Genomic DNA, 20,331 nt, shown 5'->3' on the forward strand with positions numbered 1-20,331 from the left:
TCAGTTCAAAATACCTTCCCTTTTGATCTCTGCTTTGACCCTTAGGCTATTTAGAAGTGTGTTATTTGGTTTCCAAATATTTGGAGATTTTTCCAGAGATCTTTCTGTTATTGATTTCTAATCTAATTCCATTATGGCCAGAAAATAGACACTGTCTAATTTGAATCCTTTAAAATCGATTAAGACTTGTTTTATAACATGAAATCTGGACTATTCATAAACGCTCCATGTGCATTTGAAGGAAATGTGTAAATTCCACTATCGTTGGAAGCAAGATTCTATAAATGTCAATTCAGTTGACTGGGTTGCTAGTGTTTTTAAGTTCTCTCAATCCTTACTGATTTTCTATTTGTTCCATTCATCTATTTCTTCCTGCAGTTCTATGAGTTTTTACTTCATTTATTTTGAAATTCTGTTGTTAGGTGCATCATTATGTCCTCTCAGTTGATGCCTTTATCATTATGAAGTGATAGTTTTATCCCTAGTAATATTTTGCTCTAAAATCTACTTCATCTGATACTAATACAGTCCCTCCACTTTTCTTTGGATTCATATCAGCATGGTATAACTTTCTCATCCTTCTATTCTTACTTGATTTATATCTTTAAAGTACATTTCTTGTAGGTAACATATAATTGGGACTTCCTATTACATGTCTGTCTTTTAATTGGGGTATTTAGACCATTTACTTTCAATGTGATTATTGATATGGTTAAAGTTTGCTATTCTTTTAAATTTGTTCTCTATTTCCTCTTTTTCTATCTTCTTTTGGATTGTCTATTTGACAATATTTTATGATTCCATTTTATCTCTTTTGTTAGCTCATTAGCTGTAACCCTTAGATTGTGGGGTTGGGAGGCAGGAGTTGCTTTGAGGTTTACAGTAAACATCTTTATCGGTCTACCTCCAAATGAGACTATAACACTTTGTAATAGCAAAAGATTCTTCCATTTCTCCTCTGCTGGCCTTTGTGCTACTGCTGTCATAAATTTCCCATAAAACCCACAATACATTGTTGTTGTGTTTCTTTAAATGGTCAAATATTTTTTAAAATTATTTTCAAAATAAGAAAAAATATTTTATATTTATTATATTTACCATTTCCAGTACTCTCTATTTCTCTGTGTGCATCCAGATTTATCTCTGGTATCATTTTCCTTATGCCTGAAGGTCTTCTAACATTTCTTACAGTGCAGATCTCCAGGTGATGAACTCTTTCAGCTTTGGTATGCCTGAAAACATCTTCACGTTGGCTTCATTCCTTAACTGCTTTAAAGAAGTTACTCCAGGCCAGACGCAGTGGCTCACATCTGTAATCTCAGCACTTTGGGAGGCTGAGGCAGGCAGATCACTTGAGGTCAGGATTTCGAGACCAGCCTGGCCAGCATGGTGAAACCCCATCTCTACTAAACATACGAAAAAAATTAGCTGGGCGTGGTGGCACATGCCTGTAGTCCCAGCTACTTGGGAGGGTGAGGCAGGAGAATCACTTGAACCTGGGAGGCAGAGGTTGCAGTGAGCCAAGATCGCGCCACTGCACTCTCCGTCTCAAAAAAAAAAAAAAAAAAAATCTTAATCCAGTATCTTCTTTCTGGCACGCACTGATTCTGATGAGAAGTTGGCTGTCAATTTCATCTTTGTTCCTTTTTATGTAATGTGTTCTTTTTTCTCTTGCTGTTTTTAAGATTTTTTTTCTTTACCACCAGTTAAGCAGTTAGATTATGGTATGCCTTGGTGTGGCTTTCTTCATGTTTCTTTTGCTTGGGATTTGTTGAACTGCTGGGAAATGTGAGTCTCTAGTTTTCATGATATTTGTAAAATTTTCAATCATTATTTCTTCAAATATATCTTCTGTCCCCCGTCCCTCTCTCCTTCACTATCTCCAGTTACATGTATATTTGGCTACTAGAAGTTGTCCCATACCTCCCCACTGCTTTATTTTTTCCAGTCTTTTCCTGTGTTTCATTTTAGATGGTTTTGTTGCTATGTTTTCAAGTTGACTAATTTTTTCTCCGCAGCATCTAATCTGCAGGCTAATCCTGTCCAGTGTATACCCATCTCAGACACTATTTTCAATTCAGGTATTTTTAAATATCTTCCATTGCTAACATGCTCAATCTTTCCTCTAGCTTCTCGAACATTTTGCAATATAGTCATAATTATCTCCATCATCTTTGTTTACTAATTTTATCACCTGCAATATTTCTGGGTTGGTTTCAATAGACTGATTTTTTTTTCTGCTCATTATGGGTCATACTTTTTTGCTTCTTTGCATGCCTGTTAAGTTCTGATTTGATGCTAGACACTGTAAATTTTATCTTGTTGGGTGCTGGATATTTCTGTATTCCTGTAAGCTTTCTTGAGCTTTCTTCTGCAACACAGTTAAATTACTTGGAAACAATTTGATCCTTTCAAGTTGTGCTTCTGAACTTTGTTAGGTGGGACCAGGGCAGAATTCAGTCTACAGCTAATTTTGCTCTACTACTGCAGCAACACCCTTCTGGATACTCTGCCCGATAACCTGTGAATAACAAGGTTTCTACTCCAACAGGTGGAATAAAAACTATTCCCAGCCCTGTAGGAGCTCCGAGCATTTCTCATTCTACTAGTTTTAGGTGGTTCTTTCCCAGGCTTCCAGTGGTTTCTTTACTTGCTTGCACTGATCCATACACAACTGAAGACTCACACTCTGCATAGCTTCAAAGATCCTCTGCAAATCTTCAGAGCTCCCCATCTCTCTGTGCAGCTCTCTATATCCCTGTACTCTGCCCTGTGAACTCTCCAGGGTCCACTCCAGACTGCCAGCTCTGACTCCTAAACTCATGGAACCCACCAGCTTTGCCTGAATTCCCTCTCCCCACCCTGTGGCCTGGAAAGTGGCACAATCATAGGGGTCACCATGTCTGTTTCCCCGATCCCAGGGAAATGATTGTTTTATATATTATACATAGTTTTTTTAGTTGTTTAATGTAGAAGAGCAAGCCTGGTCCCCTGGTCCCACTCCATCTTGGCTGAAAGCAAAAGTTTATGACGTATCTATTATATTCTGAAAATTATTTCCCACTTTGCACTGTGTTTTTCTTTCATTTTATGTTTTCCCACCTTTGAACTTAAGACTTCAGAATGTTGCAAAAACTAATTTAATATTTCATTAATAGAAAGGAAGGTCACGAGAAGGTAACCACTAACTTTTCTCATACAATTAAGTCTCCATAAAAAAAAACTCAGTGGAAAAATTTAGGCAACTTAACAAATATACTACTGAAAATTACAATGCCCCAGGGGAGTCTGAAATGTTAAAACACACATTTCAATACAAAAATCAATAAAGTCTAGAAAACCACTGAAATATCAAGAGGCAATAAAATAATTCTTTGCCTCACAGTAAAGGCTCTAAAAATAGAAGTGGTACAATTTGTAACTTATTATTGGATGCTGGATCTACATTAGAAGACCTTTGAGAAAGCATAAACACCTAAAGGAAAAAAAACAAAACTAAGCCAATGACTAATCTATATGGACAAAGAATACCAAACACCTAATAATCAAAACTATGCACCAACATTCAAACCTGATAAGGTATCCTTATCAGATATGATGGTAAGATTCAAAGGTTAAGCTATATGCTTTTTACTTTAATTATAAAATAATCTAAATTATAGAAAAGCACAGAGTAGAACAAAAAATTCATTTAACCCACCAACCAGATTTTACAAATGTTAACATGTAGTCATATTACTATAGATCCTTTACTATTTTTTTTAACTAAGTAAAACAATCTGGATACAGCTAAAGCTTTTCTATCTTTTGCCAGTCCCACTGTTACTCCCTTCCTAGAAGAAACCACCTGCCATCCCTAGGTTAGCACACCCGCTCTGTTGTTAGACTCTCGTTCCAAAGATTAATAGCCAGGGATGATAAAAATAGTTTTGTTTTGTTTTGTTTGAGTCAGGGTCTTTCTCTGTTGCCCAGACTGGAGTGCAGTGGCACAATCAAGGCTCACTGCAGCCTCGACCTCCCAGGCTCAAGCAATCCTCCCATCTCAGCCTCCCAAGTAGCTGGGCTACAGGCATGCACTACCAGGCCAGGCCAATGTTTTTACATTTTTAATACAGATGAGGGTCTTGCTATGTTGCTCAGACTGGTCTCAAACTCCCGCGTTCAAGCAATCCTCCCGCTTTGGCCTCCCAAAGTGCTGGGATTACGGTGTGAGCCACCACGCCAGGCCAAGTATTATTTTGTGTATTAAAATTATAAAGTACTTAAATTAAAGAATCTGCAGTACATCCTGCAGTAGAGTAGTAAAAACAAGAAAGCATTGCCTTAACAGTATGTTGAAGGAACTGCCTCACGTGATAAGGCAATAATACGTTATGACTGTGCTGCAGCCACATTATTGTATTCCTTTCAAAAAAAGAGAGGCTTCAAGGGACGGGTTCTTTACAGAAGAGTGCCAGATAATACATGTAGAGATAATCACAGAATTAGAAAAATCACAATTTTTCAACCACCAATGATTCAGATAAGGATCATCAATAAATGCTAAAACCATAAGAAACAAGATATGTAAATGGTCTCAATGTTGATCACTCCATAGACTACTTATAAATTAGAAAGACACTTTTACATCAGGAAAATCTGGTGGATGGCACCTTTAGCCAAAGGATTTAAATCTGTATCACCAATGAAGGGATAAACTGACATTCAGTGTTTCCTGATGTGATGCAACAAGGAGGAATCACCTACATCAAGGCCAGCAAACTAGTTTGGTAAAGGCCAGCGAGTCAGCATTTTAGGCTTTGTGGGCCAGTCTCTGTCTCTGTGACAGTCTGTCACAACTATTCAACTCTACTACTAAATCACAAAAGTGGTACATATATGGTCCACAGACTGTAGTTTGTTAACCCCTGACCTACATGGTAATCTTGCCAAAACTGCTTAACCCGAACCTAATCATGAGAAAACAATCTAGACAAATGTAAATTATGTAACATTCTATAAGACACTGGCCTAAATTTTTCTTTAAGAATCAATATAATGAAAAACAAAAGGCGGGGGATTGTTCCAGATTAATGGAGATTAGAAAGATATGACTTGTCACAAAATGACATGAAGGACCCTTCAATGCGTGTTCAATGCATGTTTCTCTGTTCTTTTTTTCTTTTTTTTGTACAGATGGGGTCATACTGTGTTGTCCAGTCTGGTCTCAAACTTCCAGGCTCAAGTGATCTTCCTACCTCCACCTTCCAAAGTGTTGGGATTACAGGCATGAGCCACTGTGCCTGACCCCTTCAGTGTATATTTCTAAGTAAAAGAAGCCATTCTGAAAAGTCTACATACTGTATGATTCCAATTCAGTGACATTCTGGAAAAGATACAGAGATAAGAACAAAATCAGTAGCTGCCAAGGGTGCAGCATGGGGAGGGAAAAGATAAAGAAGTGAAGCAGAGCGGATATTTTAGGCAGTGAAACTATTCTGTACGGCACTGTAAGGGTGGCTACATGACATTACCCATTTGTCAAAAACCCAAAGAACTTTGTAGCACAAAGAGTGAACCTCAATGTATGCAAAGCAAAAAAAAAGGTCGGGCACAGCAACTCACACCTATAATCCCAGCACTTTGGGAGGCCGAGGCAGCGGACTGCCTGAGTCCAGGAGTTTTGAGACCAGCCTGGGCAACACAGCAAAACCCCGTCTCTACTAAAAATAAAAAATTAGCCAGGCATGGTGGCATGCATCAGTAGTCCCAGCTACTCAGGAGGCTATGGTGGGAGAATCACCTGGGTCCGGGAGGTTAAGGCTGCAGTGAGCCGAGATGGTGCCACTGCACTCTAGCCTGGGCAACTGGAATGAGACCCTCTCTCAGAAAAAAAAAAAAAAAAAATTATTTAAGAAGTCAGAGGATACCAGGAAAGAATGCAGGTGGTGACAAGAGAATCTAATCTATCTGTACTACAAATGCTACAACAACCTTACTGAAGGGAGTAGAAGAAAAAGTGCTGACCTAAATAACTCTGGCAATGAACAGATTTTGTAAGACTACAGTGCTCATGGCGAAAGGACACAAAAGGACTGTATCTAACTGATATCAAGTTGCTTCCCACGGGGATACACTGCTATACCTGTATGCTAGAATTAAACAATTAAATAAATGGATAGCAGATGGTGGGACCACGTTTCTCACTGTTGGTGTGGGAATTAACAGATAAGCAAGGAGAGGAAGCTAGAATGACCCATAGGGTAATGGATCAGAGATGGAAAGATCAGTAAGAACTCACATTTAATGTACTTATATACAGATCATTACATATAAAAATATTTATAGATATGTACATACGCACAGGTTAATATAGACACATATATTTATTTGCCTGATCAGCTGAGACAGTTTAAAATAACACTCCTTGGTCTTTAGATATCTACCATAGAAAAAAGAAAGAAAGAAAGAACACTCTAGTAGCAATGAACACATCTAGTACCTAGATCCTGATTTCTAACACAATTTTCCACTAAAAAAGAACTGAGACTCCTTGGAAATAAAGCTGATTCTAGGAACAGGGCACGTACAAGATGAGTCTGGAGCATCCTGTAGTACCAGAAAGTAAAAGTTCTGAACACGTGCACCCATGCACAGTGAGGGCGTATGTCAGAGGAGCACAGAAGGCAACTGAAAGAGCTCCCAAACCTAGCAAAATCTGAGCAACAAAGTCAAGTCTGCCATACAGAACTCCAAAGGATTTTTGTACTTGGTTTATTCTAAAGGAAGGGAAGCATAACTCCCGAGTGTTTAACTGTGATATGAATTCCTTCTGAAAAGTACCATTTGAAAAGGGAAGGAAAAAAGAGTAACTTTACAGTAGAGAAACCTGACATGACTTCAGCCAGTTAATCAAGGTCAACGTCAATAATCCTAAATCATGTGGAAAGCGTAGACCTCTGACACAATCTGATAAAATCATTCTGTGCCTCTGTGACCTTCCTCTCAAAAACCCATAAGCCCAGTCTAACCATGAGAAAAACATCAGACTGAACTGGAAGGTTGGACAGAGCTTCCACAGTGTTCTTTTTTCATAGTTGGGATGACTACATTTGGAAACCAAATCTAAAGTATTAGTAAGAATCGAAATGCTTGCAAATTAAGAATAATTAAAATAATTTTATGTTATCTAGATAATTGGTTTGTCTAGTATTCTGAATCTAAAAAATACAGTCATCTATAGGTGGTAATATATTATGATACCTCTATGATCATAATATTTGATTAATATCCATTTCCCAGGCCAGGTGCAGTGGCTCACGCCTGTAATCCCAGCACTTTGGGAGGCTGAGGCAGGCGGATCTCTTGAGATCAGAAGTTTGAGACCAGCCTACCAACATGGTGAAACCCCATCTCTACTAAAAATATAAAATTAGCCGGGCATAGTGGCGCACACCTGTAATCCCAGCTACTCAGGAGGCTGAGGCAGGAGAATCGCTTCAATGCAGGAGCCAGAGGTTGTTAGCCGAGACCACGCCACTGCACTCCAGTCTGGGCAACAGAGTGAGACTCTGTCTCAAAATAAATAAATAAATTTATCATACATCAGAAATAGGTTTATTATATTTATATGTAAATATATACATTTATATTTATTATATTTATATATAAATATATACATTTATATTTATTATATTTATATGACTTAAGGTTTTGATGACATGATGATGCTCTAGGGCTATGATTCTCAATGGGGAATGAATAAAATTTAACCAAAACTTTCTGGCTGAGGAGAAAATACAAACAATTATGGCAGGTAACTAGGTTAACCTGTGGATGGCAAAACATGACTACGAAAGAAAAGAACATTTAGAAAGCCTTGGGGAGGGAGGAGGATCGAAAAATAAAATTTAATTTAAAAAGAAAGAAAGAAAGGCAATAAAGTGTGTAAAACAACTCCAAGAGATCTTTCTTCACAATGACCATTTCTGTATCTGTACAAAATTCCCTATGCCACTATGTCAGACAATCTCTCTAGCACTCAGCACTCAAAATGCTAGAGCAAGATGAACTAAATTCAAAGACCCTTTTGACACGGAGTCCATCCATTTATTTCAGAGATCCCACTCAAGCAAGTGAGGCAGTAGAGAAGAATAAAGAAGCAATTTAGTGCAGTGTTTAATAAGAGTACATGTTTGACAGTTAACATGCCTGGGTTGATTTGCAGCTTTGCCTTTTATTACCCATGCAACATCAGGAAAGTTTTATTTATTTGTTTATTTATTTTTTTATTTTTTTGAGACACAGGCTTGCTCTGTGGTCCAGACTAGAGTGCAGTAGTGAAATCAAAGCTCACTGCAGCCTCAACTTCCTGGGCTCAAGCAATCTTCCCACCTCAGCCTCCTGAGTGCTGGCACTACAGATGTATGCCACCATGCCCAGCTAGTTTTTTGGGGTTTTGTTTTTTTTTTTTTTTTTTTGGAGAGACAGGGTCTTGCTATGTTGCCCCAGCTGGTCTCAAGCTCCTGGGCTCAAGCGATCCTCCCGCCTTAGCCTCCCAAATTGCTGGGATTACAGATGTGAGCCACTGCAGGTGGCCAGGCAAGCTTCTTAACCCCTCTGTTCCTTAGTTTCTTCACCTGTAAAATGGTTCCAACTTTAGAGGGATGCTGTGAGGATGAAATGAGATAATCTAGGTAAAATTCTTAGTATAGTACCTGATACATAGTAATGTTTGCTATCATTATTATTATTACATATTTCAAAAATCCCTCACTATCAAACTGTTTGGTCTTTGTTATGTACACAATTCATAAAAGGCAAATCTGTGGCCCACCAACCTTTCAGAGTTCCATAGTACCTCAATTCAGATGACAAAGATAGGCTTGGACACAGAGCCCACAACTCAGAAAAGTCTGTACCCCAAAAGTTCACCTTTTAGTCAGTGGAACACATTTCCCTAAGTGCACAATTGAAACAAGCAGTGGCTGTTATTCCCACTGCAGATGAAAGGTGTGAGTAGGTGGGTCTGAGCATCTCACTGTGACCAGTACCACTGCTCTGCTGGGGAAGGTATCTGTGGTACCTGGGAAGAAAAGAACACCGTGACCCTGGAAAAAAGACATCTTCCCCTGCCATTGCAGCAGCTTGAAAACACATCTTATTCTCAAGAACTTCAAGAACCTAGTCTGTACTGTACAAAGAACATCATAGCACTTGCTGTGTCAAGATTAAGAAACACTGTAATCCATAATACACACAAAGATTATAAAATAAAAAAGTACGGATTTGTTTCTATTTCAAACTCTGACTATGCTTTGGGTAATGACCTTTCAAAAGCAGGACACTTTCTAATTGACACTGTCAGAGACCAGGAAGTGCCCCCCAAAATATGCCTCTTTAGCTAAGGATTTTTTTTGAGCTAAAGGCAATTAAGCAGCAGCAGATGGAGGAAAGCTCTCGGCCCTCCCTCTTGTTTGCCTAAAATCAGGACATATAATAGATTTACAAAGACAAAAGGTATCCTGCCCACCTCTCTCCCAAGGAAAACAAAGGTTAATCACTGAAGACAACTTTAGACCCCTATCAGTCTGGAGACAGCACAACAGAATCCACATTAACGAGTTTTACTAATTAGCCTTAGTATTCACTTTCCCACAAGTTGTCACCCTGAGAGATTTAGAGTTCATTTCCTTTGTCTTGTCACTTCTCTAAAATTTTACTGTTCTTTGTTGAGGATGCTACCTAATCTGGGGGAGTGAGGAGAATGAGAGAGAAAGGGGAAGAGGAGAGAGGGGAGAGAGTGAGGAATTGTTTCAAGGTGAGCAGGTCTATGTGAACCTGCCCCAGAAAGTCTGAGGAAACTGAGAGGCTGAAGAAAGAGGCTGACATATTCAGTTTCCTAGAAAGACATATTTAATAGGAACTTACAAACAGAAGCCATGTCTGTGTCTCAGGCTTTGGCAGGACAAGACAAGGGATCCACACACCACTACCCCCCAGACCAGGGCTTATACCATAGGGAAAGGGTGATCTGAAGGGATGTGTAGGGCAAGCAAAGTACAATCACATCAAGGTTGTTTGACCTAAGGTCAGGATTTATAGTAAGTACCTGTTCTTACACAGGGAATAGTAGATAACCTGGAAATCTTAGAGGCATCTTGAAACTGGGGCTAATGAGAAGTCAATGTGGCAGATCAGTATCCAAGATGGAGTTGCTTTGGCCTCCACAGGAATAAAACAAACATAACAAAATGTTAACATAGGGAATCTGTGTGAAGAACATCCAGGAATTCTTTGTCTTGTTCTTGCAACTTGTCTATGAGTTTGAAATCATGTCAAAGTAAAACAATTACATTGGATATAAAGCAATACCTTTGTCAAAACCAATGGAACTATACAAGAAATCTGCAGATTGCACCGTATATAAATAACACTTCAATTAAAGTAATGAAACCTTATTTTAGATGTTTTCTCAAAGTTCGATGATTGGAACACTTCAATAATTAAAAACGGAGAAGAGAAACCCATTGAGGACATAACAGAATGAAGACTAACTTCATGCATACTTCTAGTTTGAAACAATCAACTAGCACCGCCGTTTCTGTGTCTGTGACCACAATTATCAGCAGCTCTCATGACTTCCTGCTGTACAGCCTCCGCTCCCCTCCCACCACACTTCCCCATGTGACCACCCCACACCCTCTGTGCTCAGCTGGGTACCACAATCAGCTATACTACACCCGCGTGCTAATCAACCTCCAAATACACAACCCCATTAACAACAAACCTAGATATTACTTTTAATTAAAAAAAAAAAAAAGAAGCCAAAAATGACGGTCACAATCCCTCATGAGGACAGACTATTCAGTGAGAATCCTTGAGGGAGGCCCTCTGCAGATGCCAGGGCCCAGAACCGGGGCTCGCCCAGCACCTGGCTTGGAACCCAGGTTAATCTTTCAAAGTACTTTAGGATTGTTAAAGATTATTATTAATGTCATAGTCAGCTATTTTTAAAAAACACTAGTAAAGCAAAATGGCTTTCACATCTCATACCTTGCTTTAGAAATACGATAAATTCCTTTACAGTTTGGTCCAAATTCACTCCGTGATACACTACAGGTTTGAAATTGCGATGTTCAAAGGAACGGATGAGGCGAACTGTGATGGTCACTTCTCCAGGAGCCATGTGAAGAAATTCCTGTGGCAAGAGACATGAGAACCATCTAAATGAAGCCAGCTCACAGTTGTCTACCAGCACCTAGCCTGCATCTCTATCAGCTCTCTGGCACCAGCCCCCTCTTCCACGCTGCATGATCACTGACAGAGTTCCCAAACAGAAGCCAGGTTCCAGAGTCCCCAGAAGGGTCCCAGTGATTATACCCACCTATCCACTGCAATCCTGGACAGCTCTGTCACAGTCACAGGTGTTCTGACCAGCAGAAAACTGACAGAGTACAGAAGATGAACCAAAGTAACTCAGGGGCATGTGTACGTGTGGAAGCAGAGAAGCAGGACGGCCGAACACAAACACACAGCAGACACACGCCTATTGTGGGTGCCCTACGTCCGTGGGCCCCTCAGCTGGCCCTGAGATGGAAGCACATTTACATTAGAATCATCTATCAACAGACAGCATTTCAATTTCATAAATGCTGCCAGATTTCAGGGCTTATTTAATTATATACGATGGTGTTAAGGTCTTTCACATTACTAAAGCTGAGTATGTATAGTTCATCCTAAAACTAAGTACTAGGCACATGTACCAGGTCTTAATGTTATCTCATTTAATTCATTTAATTCTCTAAACAAAACACGAAGCATTTTGCCTCATGGTTTCGTGAGAGAATTAAATGAGATAACATTTTAAAGATGAGAAGACTGACTTGGAGAGATTGCATAAACTGCCCAAAATCATGAAGCTGGTAAATGATGGAGTCAGGATTCAAGCATCAATTTAATTCCAAAGTTCATGCTTTCTAATACACACACACACACACACACACACACACACACACAAATTGGAAAACCACCCCAAATTATTTCCTCCAAAAAATGTCTGCACAGTTGCCAATGTTTTTTCACGCTTAAAAAATATTTTTGTTTTGAAATATTTTAAGCAAACAGTTAAAAAAAAAAAAAAAAGAACTTGCTACACTACCCTGTCAAATCTTAACATTCTGATGCATTCTGAATCTTTTAGGAAGAAAACCCATCAGAAGCCCCATGTACCCTCCCCAATTCCATCAGCATTATCTGCCCTGGGACGACAGAGCAGTGACTCGCACACACCATTCCAATACATAATTTTACACTCTAATTCATATCATTTGAATCTACAGAAAATAGACTATTATGCACAGCAATAACAACACTTTCTATATATTTTTTTAATCTTGTTTTGTTTTGTTTGAGACAGGGTCTCACTCTGTCACCCAGGCTGGTCTCCAACTCCTGGGCTCAAGTGATCCTCCTGCCTTGGCCTCCGAAAGTGCTAGAATTATAGGTGTGAGCCACCATGCCCAGCAACACTTTCTGTTATATATCAACAATGCTTACATGCCAGACACTATTCTAAGTGCTTAGCATTCATTAGATCATCGACTGCCCACTCACCTCCAATCACCCTGTGAGGTTGGTAAGATCATCTCATACAGAAAAAGTGAAACACAAATAGGCTGAAGTACTGTGCCCACAGATACACAGTATGGTTAACTTTACATACATGGTGTATTATAGGTAGCTTCCACAAGCCTTTCAGCATCGCTTTTCATTTATCTGTGTGAAAGATGTAACTCTAACTCTCACATTCACTTTCTGAAGTATCAAAAACGCATTTGTTTTAAAGATACGAGCAGGGCATAGTTCTATCTAGCAGCACCTACTTTGTGCTACTTACAACTTTGCATGTAACTTTAAACCATAATATACAATAAAAGTAAGTACTAGAAAAAAATACCTGTAATACTGATAAATGTTAAGGAAAGATATACAACATCACTAGTAGTCAGGGAAATTCAAAATAACAATGAGACATATCACTCATCTAACTGATAAATTACAAAGTCTAACAATACCTACTATTGGCAAGGGTAGAGAACAATGAAAACCTCATCAGTGACGGCAGGGACTTAAAGGAGCAGTACTTTTGGAGACAATTAGGCGATCTTTAGTAAAACTGAAGATACATATACCTATTGATCCTACAATTTCATTTATACATAGGTACCCTAAGGAATCTCACATATATATACAAGGAGGAACCATAAAATAACATTAATAGCAGTGTAATTTTTTAACTGCAAAAACTGGAAACAACTGTCCATCAACAGCAGAATTGATAAGTAAAGGATGGTGTACTCCTACGATAGAATATGACAAGCAATAGAAATGAATGGATTGAAGTACAAGCATTAAACATGGATAAATCTCAAAAATACTACCACGAGTGGAAAAAAGCAAGTTGCAGAAGAATCAGAGTATCCTGTACTATCATTTATACAAAGTTCATAAACATAGTCTTTATTTTGTTTGATAGGAGACAATTGGCCAGGCACGGCGGCTCACCCCTGTAATACCTGCACTTTGGAAGGCCGAGGCGGAAGGATCATTTGAGGTCAGGAGTTCGAGACCATCCTGGCCAACTGGTGAAACCCAGCCTCTAATAAAAATAAAAAAAAATTAGCCAGGCATGGTGGCGGGTTCCTGAAATCCCAGCTACTCTGGAGGCTGAGGCAGGAGAATCACTTGAACCCAGGAGATGGAGGTTGCGGTGAGCAGAGATCGTGCCACTGCACTCCAGCCTGGGTGCCAGAGCAAGACTCGGTCTCAAAAAACAAAAAAGAAAAAAAAAAAGAAAGGAGACAATTATCTGAGGTGTAGGAAGGAATAAATTGGGGCTTCAATTATATTAGTAGCACTTTATATCTTAAGCAGATGTTAGGTATATGGGTTTTTTGTTTGTTTGTTTGATTGTTTTTGAGATGGAGTCTCACTCTGTCGCCAGGCTGGAGTGCGGTGGTGCCATCTTGGCTCACTGCAACGTCCCTCTCCCGGGTTCAAGCAACTCTCCTGCCTCAGCCTCGTCAGCCTCGTGAGTAGCTGGGACTACAGGTGCGTGCCACCAGGCCCAGCTAATTTTTGTATTTTTAGTAGAGATGGGGTTTCACCATGTTGGCCAGGCTGGTCTTGAACTCATGACCTCGGGTGAACCGCCTGTCTCGGCCTCCCAAAGTATATCATTCTTTATGCCTTTTAGTATGTCTGGACTATTTTATAACATACACAAGCAAGTCACATTAATTTGGCCTGGAAAGTCTCTCTGAATCTTATAAGCATGTTTTGTGGTTAATGAGTTTAACAAGTCTTTTCACAATTTCAATATTAGTTACTTCGCAATTTCTTATTAAATCTGGCTTACAATGCTTCTCAGAAAATCGGATCCCAGAATCTACCACATAATAGCAGTTCAGCAAATACCTACAAAATTAAAATTTAAAATATACTGAAGTATTCAATAAGGAATAGCTCTTCAGAAAGAGACATATAGAAGCCTCTTGTATTTTAGAAGCAGTGTTGACAGGTTTGCTAAAGCTATGACCACGTCTCCCTCTTCTCACCCCCTAAAACAACAAAAAAGCCCTCCCATACACACGCATATGCACACACCTATACCTACACACACACACACACACACACACACTGGGAAGCCCTGGAATGCAGCCCAGTGTCCCTGAGAACCTAGAGTTGGACAGATTTAACTTAAAGATCAACTCTGCTTCTTAGCTGCAGTTGTCTGATATATAAATAAGAATTCCTTAAAAAGCTGTTCCATGTTAGCCAGGCGTGGTGGCACATGCCTGTAGTCCCAGCTACTCGGGAGACTGAGGCAGGGAGGTGGAGGTTGCAGTGAGCTGAGATTGCGCCACTGCACTCCAGCCTGGGCAACAGAGTGAGACTCCATCTCAAAAAACAAACAAACAAAAAAATAAGTTGTTCCATTAATTTAAGAAATTAACATACATAAAACACAATTCCTCACACACAGGATCTCAATAAGTAGTAGCTGCTTTTATCATTATTATTCTATTTAGATTACAATAGGTTTGGGTATAAAGACAGCCTATATAAGCAGCAGATAAAGATAAATTCCCAGATGTAATGAAGCGAAGGCTGGGCAGGCTGGCACTTGCATTCCTCATGAAACTGTTTTTCACAATTACATGTTTGTTATTTTCACTTAATAAAAAGTTGCCCATATGCTGTACTTAAATAGTTGAACTTTTCCATTTAAAACCCCAAAATTTGTGTTATATCTAATTTTGGACAACTATTGTCATCTTTCTTTTATGTGCTTCAATTTATACTCAGTAACAAAACAATAGCTACTATCAGAAGGACCGTTATCTAATTTGCCTTAAGGACAGTGGGACATAGGCTTGTTTGCCTAGAGGAGCTGCCTCAGCTTAGAAGACTAACCTTACAGATAATAAAATCTGACATTTTTCCCAGAAAGTTTGGCCTAGTTTTTTTAAAAAGTGAATCTGATCAATTTTTAAAAGTATTCCTCAAATGAAAAGGCAGAGAAGCCAATAAAAATAAACTTCGGGATAAACTAATTAAAAATATTCAAGGACATAAAAGATTTAAATAAATGAAATGATAGACAATGTCCTTAACTACAAAGGTTCAAAGTAGTAAAGAAATCAAGTCTCCCTAAATTGACCCATTGAATAAAATCCCAATCAAAATAAAAAAGAGCTGTTTGGGAATCTTGACACAAACAATTCTAAAATCCATCTAGAAGAATCTGTGAGCTTTGTCAGCAAAGTCATAAAACAACAAAAAAGAAAAGAGACCAGTGACACCAATTATTAAAACACATTATAAAGCAACTGTTATATAGGAAAAAGCTTGTTTAATTTTCATAATTTTACAAAATCCAATAACAACTATTTTAAATGCAAAATCAAGCCAAGGTAATATAAAATCTGATACTGGAGCAGAAATAGATGGATAAATCTGTGAAATCCAGCAGAGAAGTCAGACTTAAGATTATAGAAAATTTAATATAAGATGAAAGTGGCATCTCAAATTAGTGGGGAAAAGATAGTTTCCTCAATAAATGGCATTGAGAAAACTAATAATGGATTTGGGGAAAAGTAACAATGGATTCTTATCTCACTCCTTATACAAAATAACGTGTCCATGAAACAAATATTTAACTGTAAAATCATAAAGAGGCACCAGAAGAAAATAGGTAGATATTTTTATAATCTTAAGATAGGAAAAGCTCCAAGCAAAGACAAAGCAGCAATCATCAAGGAAAAGACTGATAGTTGTAACAACATAAAAATGTAAAAAGAGACCAATATCCTAATAGAAACAAGGATAAAGGTAATTAACAGGCAACTGGCTAAACTTAAGCCAATAATGTGAAAAGATCAGCTTTACTTCCAACTAAAGAACTGAAAGAGAAACAGTTATCAATTTTGCCATCAGACTGGTATAATAAGAAAAATTGAAAACTGGCCAACCAGTGTTGGCAAGGATATGGAGAAACAAATATTTTTTATAAACTACTGGCAAGAACATAAAATGAAACAGCCTATCTGGAGGTGAGTGGGTAACCTGTACCAAAATTTTAAATTTGTCTACCCTTTGATATGGCAATTTCTTTTCTAATAATTCACCCTGAGAAGAGAATCATATCAATTATTTTATAAACCCATGAGTTCATAATGACACTTTTTTAAAAAGCTGGTCATTCTGAAGTCTAACAAGGCATTAATTTGTTTTTCTGAAAAGTGGCTTTCCAAGCGAGGGTTGGTAGAAATAAGAAGTCAAACATTTTACCCTTCCTTTCTTGTACAGACAGTATTTCAGTGTTATCAAATAGCTGATGAAAAAAAGTTTCTTCTTTATAGAAGAATTACAGCTAAAAAGTACTAAAAGAATAAAATTTTGGCCAGGCGCGGTGGCTCACGCCTGTAATCCCAGCACTTTGGGAGGCCAAGGCGGGCGGATCACAAGGTCAGGAGATCGAGACCATCCTGGCTAACACGGTGAAACCCCGTCTCCACTAAAAATACAAAAAATTAGCCGGGCATGGTGGCGGGCGCCTGTAGCTACTCAGGAGACTGAGGCAGGAGAATGGCGTGAACCTGGGAGGCAGAGTTTGCAGTGAGCAGAGATCGTGCCACTGCACTCCAGCCTGGGCAACAGAGTGAGATGCCATCTCAAAAAAAAAAAAGAATAAAATTTTAAAATCCTAATTTACATACCTATCAGGATGGCTAAAATAAAACACAGCAATAGCCCCAAATGTTGGTGAGGGTGGAGAAATTCACATACATTGCTGGTAGGAATGTAAAATGGTACTAGCCAGTCTGAAAAAGAATACGGCAATTTCTCACAAAACTAAACATACCCATTATATAACCCAGTAATTGCATTCTTGGGCATTTATGCTAGAGAAACAAAAAGTTATGTTGACACAAAAACCTGTATATGAGTGTGCACAGCATATCCATGTGTAATACTCCAAAACTGGGAAACAATCCAAATGCCCTTTAACATATGAATGCTCAGGCAAACTGCAGTATATCCATATCATGAAATACTAGTCAGTAATAAAAATAAATAAATTATTGATACAGGCAACAATCAGGGTGAATCTCAAGGGAATCAAGCTGAATGAAAAAAGGCAGTCTCAAAAGGTTGCATACTGTATAATTCCATTTTTATGTCATTCTTGTGATGACAAAATTACAGAAATGAAGAATGCATTAGGGTGTTGCCAGGGGTTAGGGGAAGAGGGGGAAAGAGGTGTCGTGTCTGTGGCTATTAAAGGGTAGAATGAGAGATCCTTGTGATGGAAATGTTCTGATTCTTGACTGTAGTGTTACCCATTTTTATCTACATGTGATATAACTGCACAGAACTAAATGCATACACACGCAGGCATACACATATATACACACACAAGTGTATATAAAACTAGTGAAATCTAAATGAGGTTCATTGCTTGTATCAATTTCAATTTCCCGGCTGTAAAATCGGACTATACTCAAGCAAGATGTTGCCAATGGGGGAAAGTGGATGAAGGGAAATGGGATCTCTGTATTATTTCCTACATCTACATGTGAATCTACAATTATCCCAAAATAAAAAAATTCCAAAAATTATCATTCTGAAAACTCTAATGAAATGAGTGTAGGTGATGATCATAAAGCGGTGTTACAACCATCAGGTAAGACTGACGGAGAACTTTAGCATGGGTACATCTGGGGCTGACAACACCTGAACTTCATAATCAACATTAGTGAATGAATCGAGCCTCCAGATCTCATTCCCAGTTTATCAGCTATGACAGGGTATGGAAGAACATGTTAAATGACACCACAAGGAGGCCATCAGCCAAGTTCAGATGGTGGAAAACTGTACTGGAAAAATGACTCGATTTCTTCAACAAATGGCATGAGAAATAAAGAAAAGAGAGGAAGGCTATATATTAAAAGAGACTTAAAAGAGCTAATCTCAATGGATGCAACATTTAGTCTTTGTATGGATCCTAATTTGTATAATATTAGATGATATTAGGAATTAATGTTAATTCTGTTTATATGATATTATGGTTGTGTTTTTAAGTCCTTATCTTAAAAGATTGAGGAATATACAGGTGAAATGATGACCTGTATTTGCTTTCAAATACCCTAGCAGAGGAAAAACAATTATAGAAGCGTAGATTAAAAAAAGAATAGTAGAGACCAAGCATGGTGGCCCACGCCTGTAATCCCAGCATTTAGGAGGCCGAGGCAGGAGGATCACTTAAGTGCAGGAGTTCAAGACCAGCCTGGGCAACATATCGAGACCTCATCTCTCCAAAAAAAATTTTTTAATTAGCTGAGTGCAATGACCTCAGCTAATTAACCTTTTTATCTTGAAATAATTGTAGATTCACATGTAGATTTGGGAAATAATACAGCGCTCCCATTTCCCTTCATCCACTTTCCCCCATTGGCAACATCTTGCTTGAGTATAGTCGATTTTACAGCCAGGAAATTGACATTGATACAAGCAATGGACATCTATAATCCTAGCTACTTGGGAGGCTGAGGCAGAAAGATCACTTGAGCCAGAAGTTTGAGGCTGCAGTGAGCTATGTACTGTGCTCCACACCACTACTCTCCAGCCTGGGCAACAGGACAAGGCTCTGTCTCAAAAGAAAAAAAAAAAAATACTAGACCATTGTTAACTGTTGAAGTTGGTTATGTATGAAATCTCATATACTATTCCATTTGTAAATGCTTGACATTTTCATAATAAAAACATTTTGCAAGAAGACTATAAGTGCGCAAAGGTGTACATTCAAAGATTTTCTTTCACTGAAATGTTTCTAACAGTTAACAAAATTAGAATCCACTTAACTGTCCAACAGTAAAGAAATGGTTAAGTAAATTATGCCACACAGTAAAACAAAATACCCTGCAGCCATTAAAGGGTGATATGGATGTATGGATACCAACTTTGAAAGACGGCCATGACATACCAGTGAGTAAAAAAACAACTTAGGCTGGGAACAGTGGCTCACGCCTGTAATCCCAGCACTTTGGGAGGTCAAGGCGGGTGGATCACCTGAGGTTAGGAGTTACAGACCAGCCTGACCAACATGGTGAAACCGTGTCTCTACTAAAAATACAAAATTAGCCAGGTGTGGTGGTGCGCGCCTGTAATCCCAGCTACTTGGGAGGCTGAGGAAGGAGATTCGCTTGAACCGGGGAGGCAGAGGTTGCAGTAAGCCAAGATTGTGCCACTGTACTCCAGCCTGGAAGACAAGAGTGAAACTCTGTCTTAAAAAAAAAAAGAAAAGAAGTTAAAGGGCTCGGTGCCGTGGCTCACACTTGTAATGTCAGCACTTTGGAAGCCCAAGGTGGGCAGGTTGTTTGAGTCCAGGAGTTCAACAGACCAGCCTGGGCAACATGGTGAAACCCCATCTCTACTAAAAATACAAAAATTAGCCCGGCATGGTGGCGTAAGCCTGTAGTTGCGGGGCTGAGGTGGGAGGATCGCTTCAGCCTGGGAGGCAGAGGTTGCCAAGAGCCAAGATTGCACCACTGCACTCCAGCCTGGGAGACAAAGCCAGACCCTGTCTCAAAAAAACAAAACAAAACAAAAATTAGAAAATTGCCTGTGTACAGTATCACTGCATGTTTGTAATGTAGGTGTGTTACATGTGAACATAAGCATGGAGAGATGTCCAGAAAAGCCTTTACCAAAACATTAACGGTGGCTGTCTCTGAGGAGCAGAAATCCAAGAGACTGTTACTTGTTTTATATACTTTTTAATATTGT

The 20,331-nt window shown here is 38.9% G+C and overlaps 1 protein-coding gene across 20 annotated transcripts in view; it reads right to left on the reverse strand.

Annotated features, from left to right (window-relative positions):
* The window catches only part of C11H2orf76 (chromosome 11 C2orf76 homolog), a 101,551-nt gene that overhangs the window by 63,586 nt on the left and 17,634 nt on the right, over window positions 1-20,331 (reverse strand). For 17 of the 20 annotated variants that reach the window (XR_010129530.1, XM_063694715.1, XM_055380051.2 and 14 more), the window contains exon 2: window positions 11,035-11,179. Coding sequence is in view for 19 of the 20 variants with exons in the window: in XM_055380051.2 (XP_055236026.1) it covers window positions 11,035-11,179 (145 nt within the window). In the remaining variant the exon portion in view is untranslated. Of the gene's footprint in view, window positions 1-11,034; window positions 11,180-11,365; window positions 11,569-20,331 lie in introns of all 20 variants that reach the window. The other 3 variants (XM_063694714.1, XM_063694713.1, XM_063694712.1) reach the window with 1 other exon arrangement.

This window comes from Gorilla gorilla, chromosome 11 (assembly GCF_029281585.2).
Source record: "Gorilla gorilla gorilla isolate KB3781 chromosome 11, NHGRI_mGorGor1-v2.1_pri, whole genome shotgun sequence".
Lineage (NCBI taxonomy): Eukaryota > Metazoa > Chordata > Mammalia > Primates > Hominidae > Gorilla > Gorilla gorilla.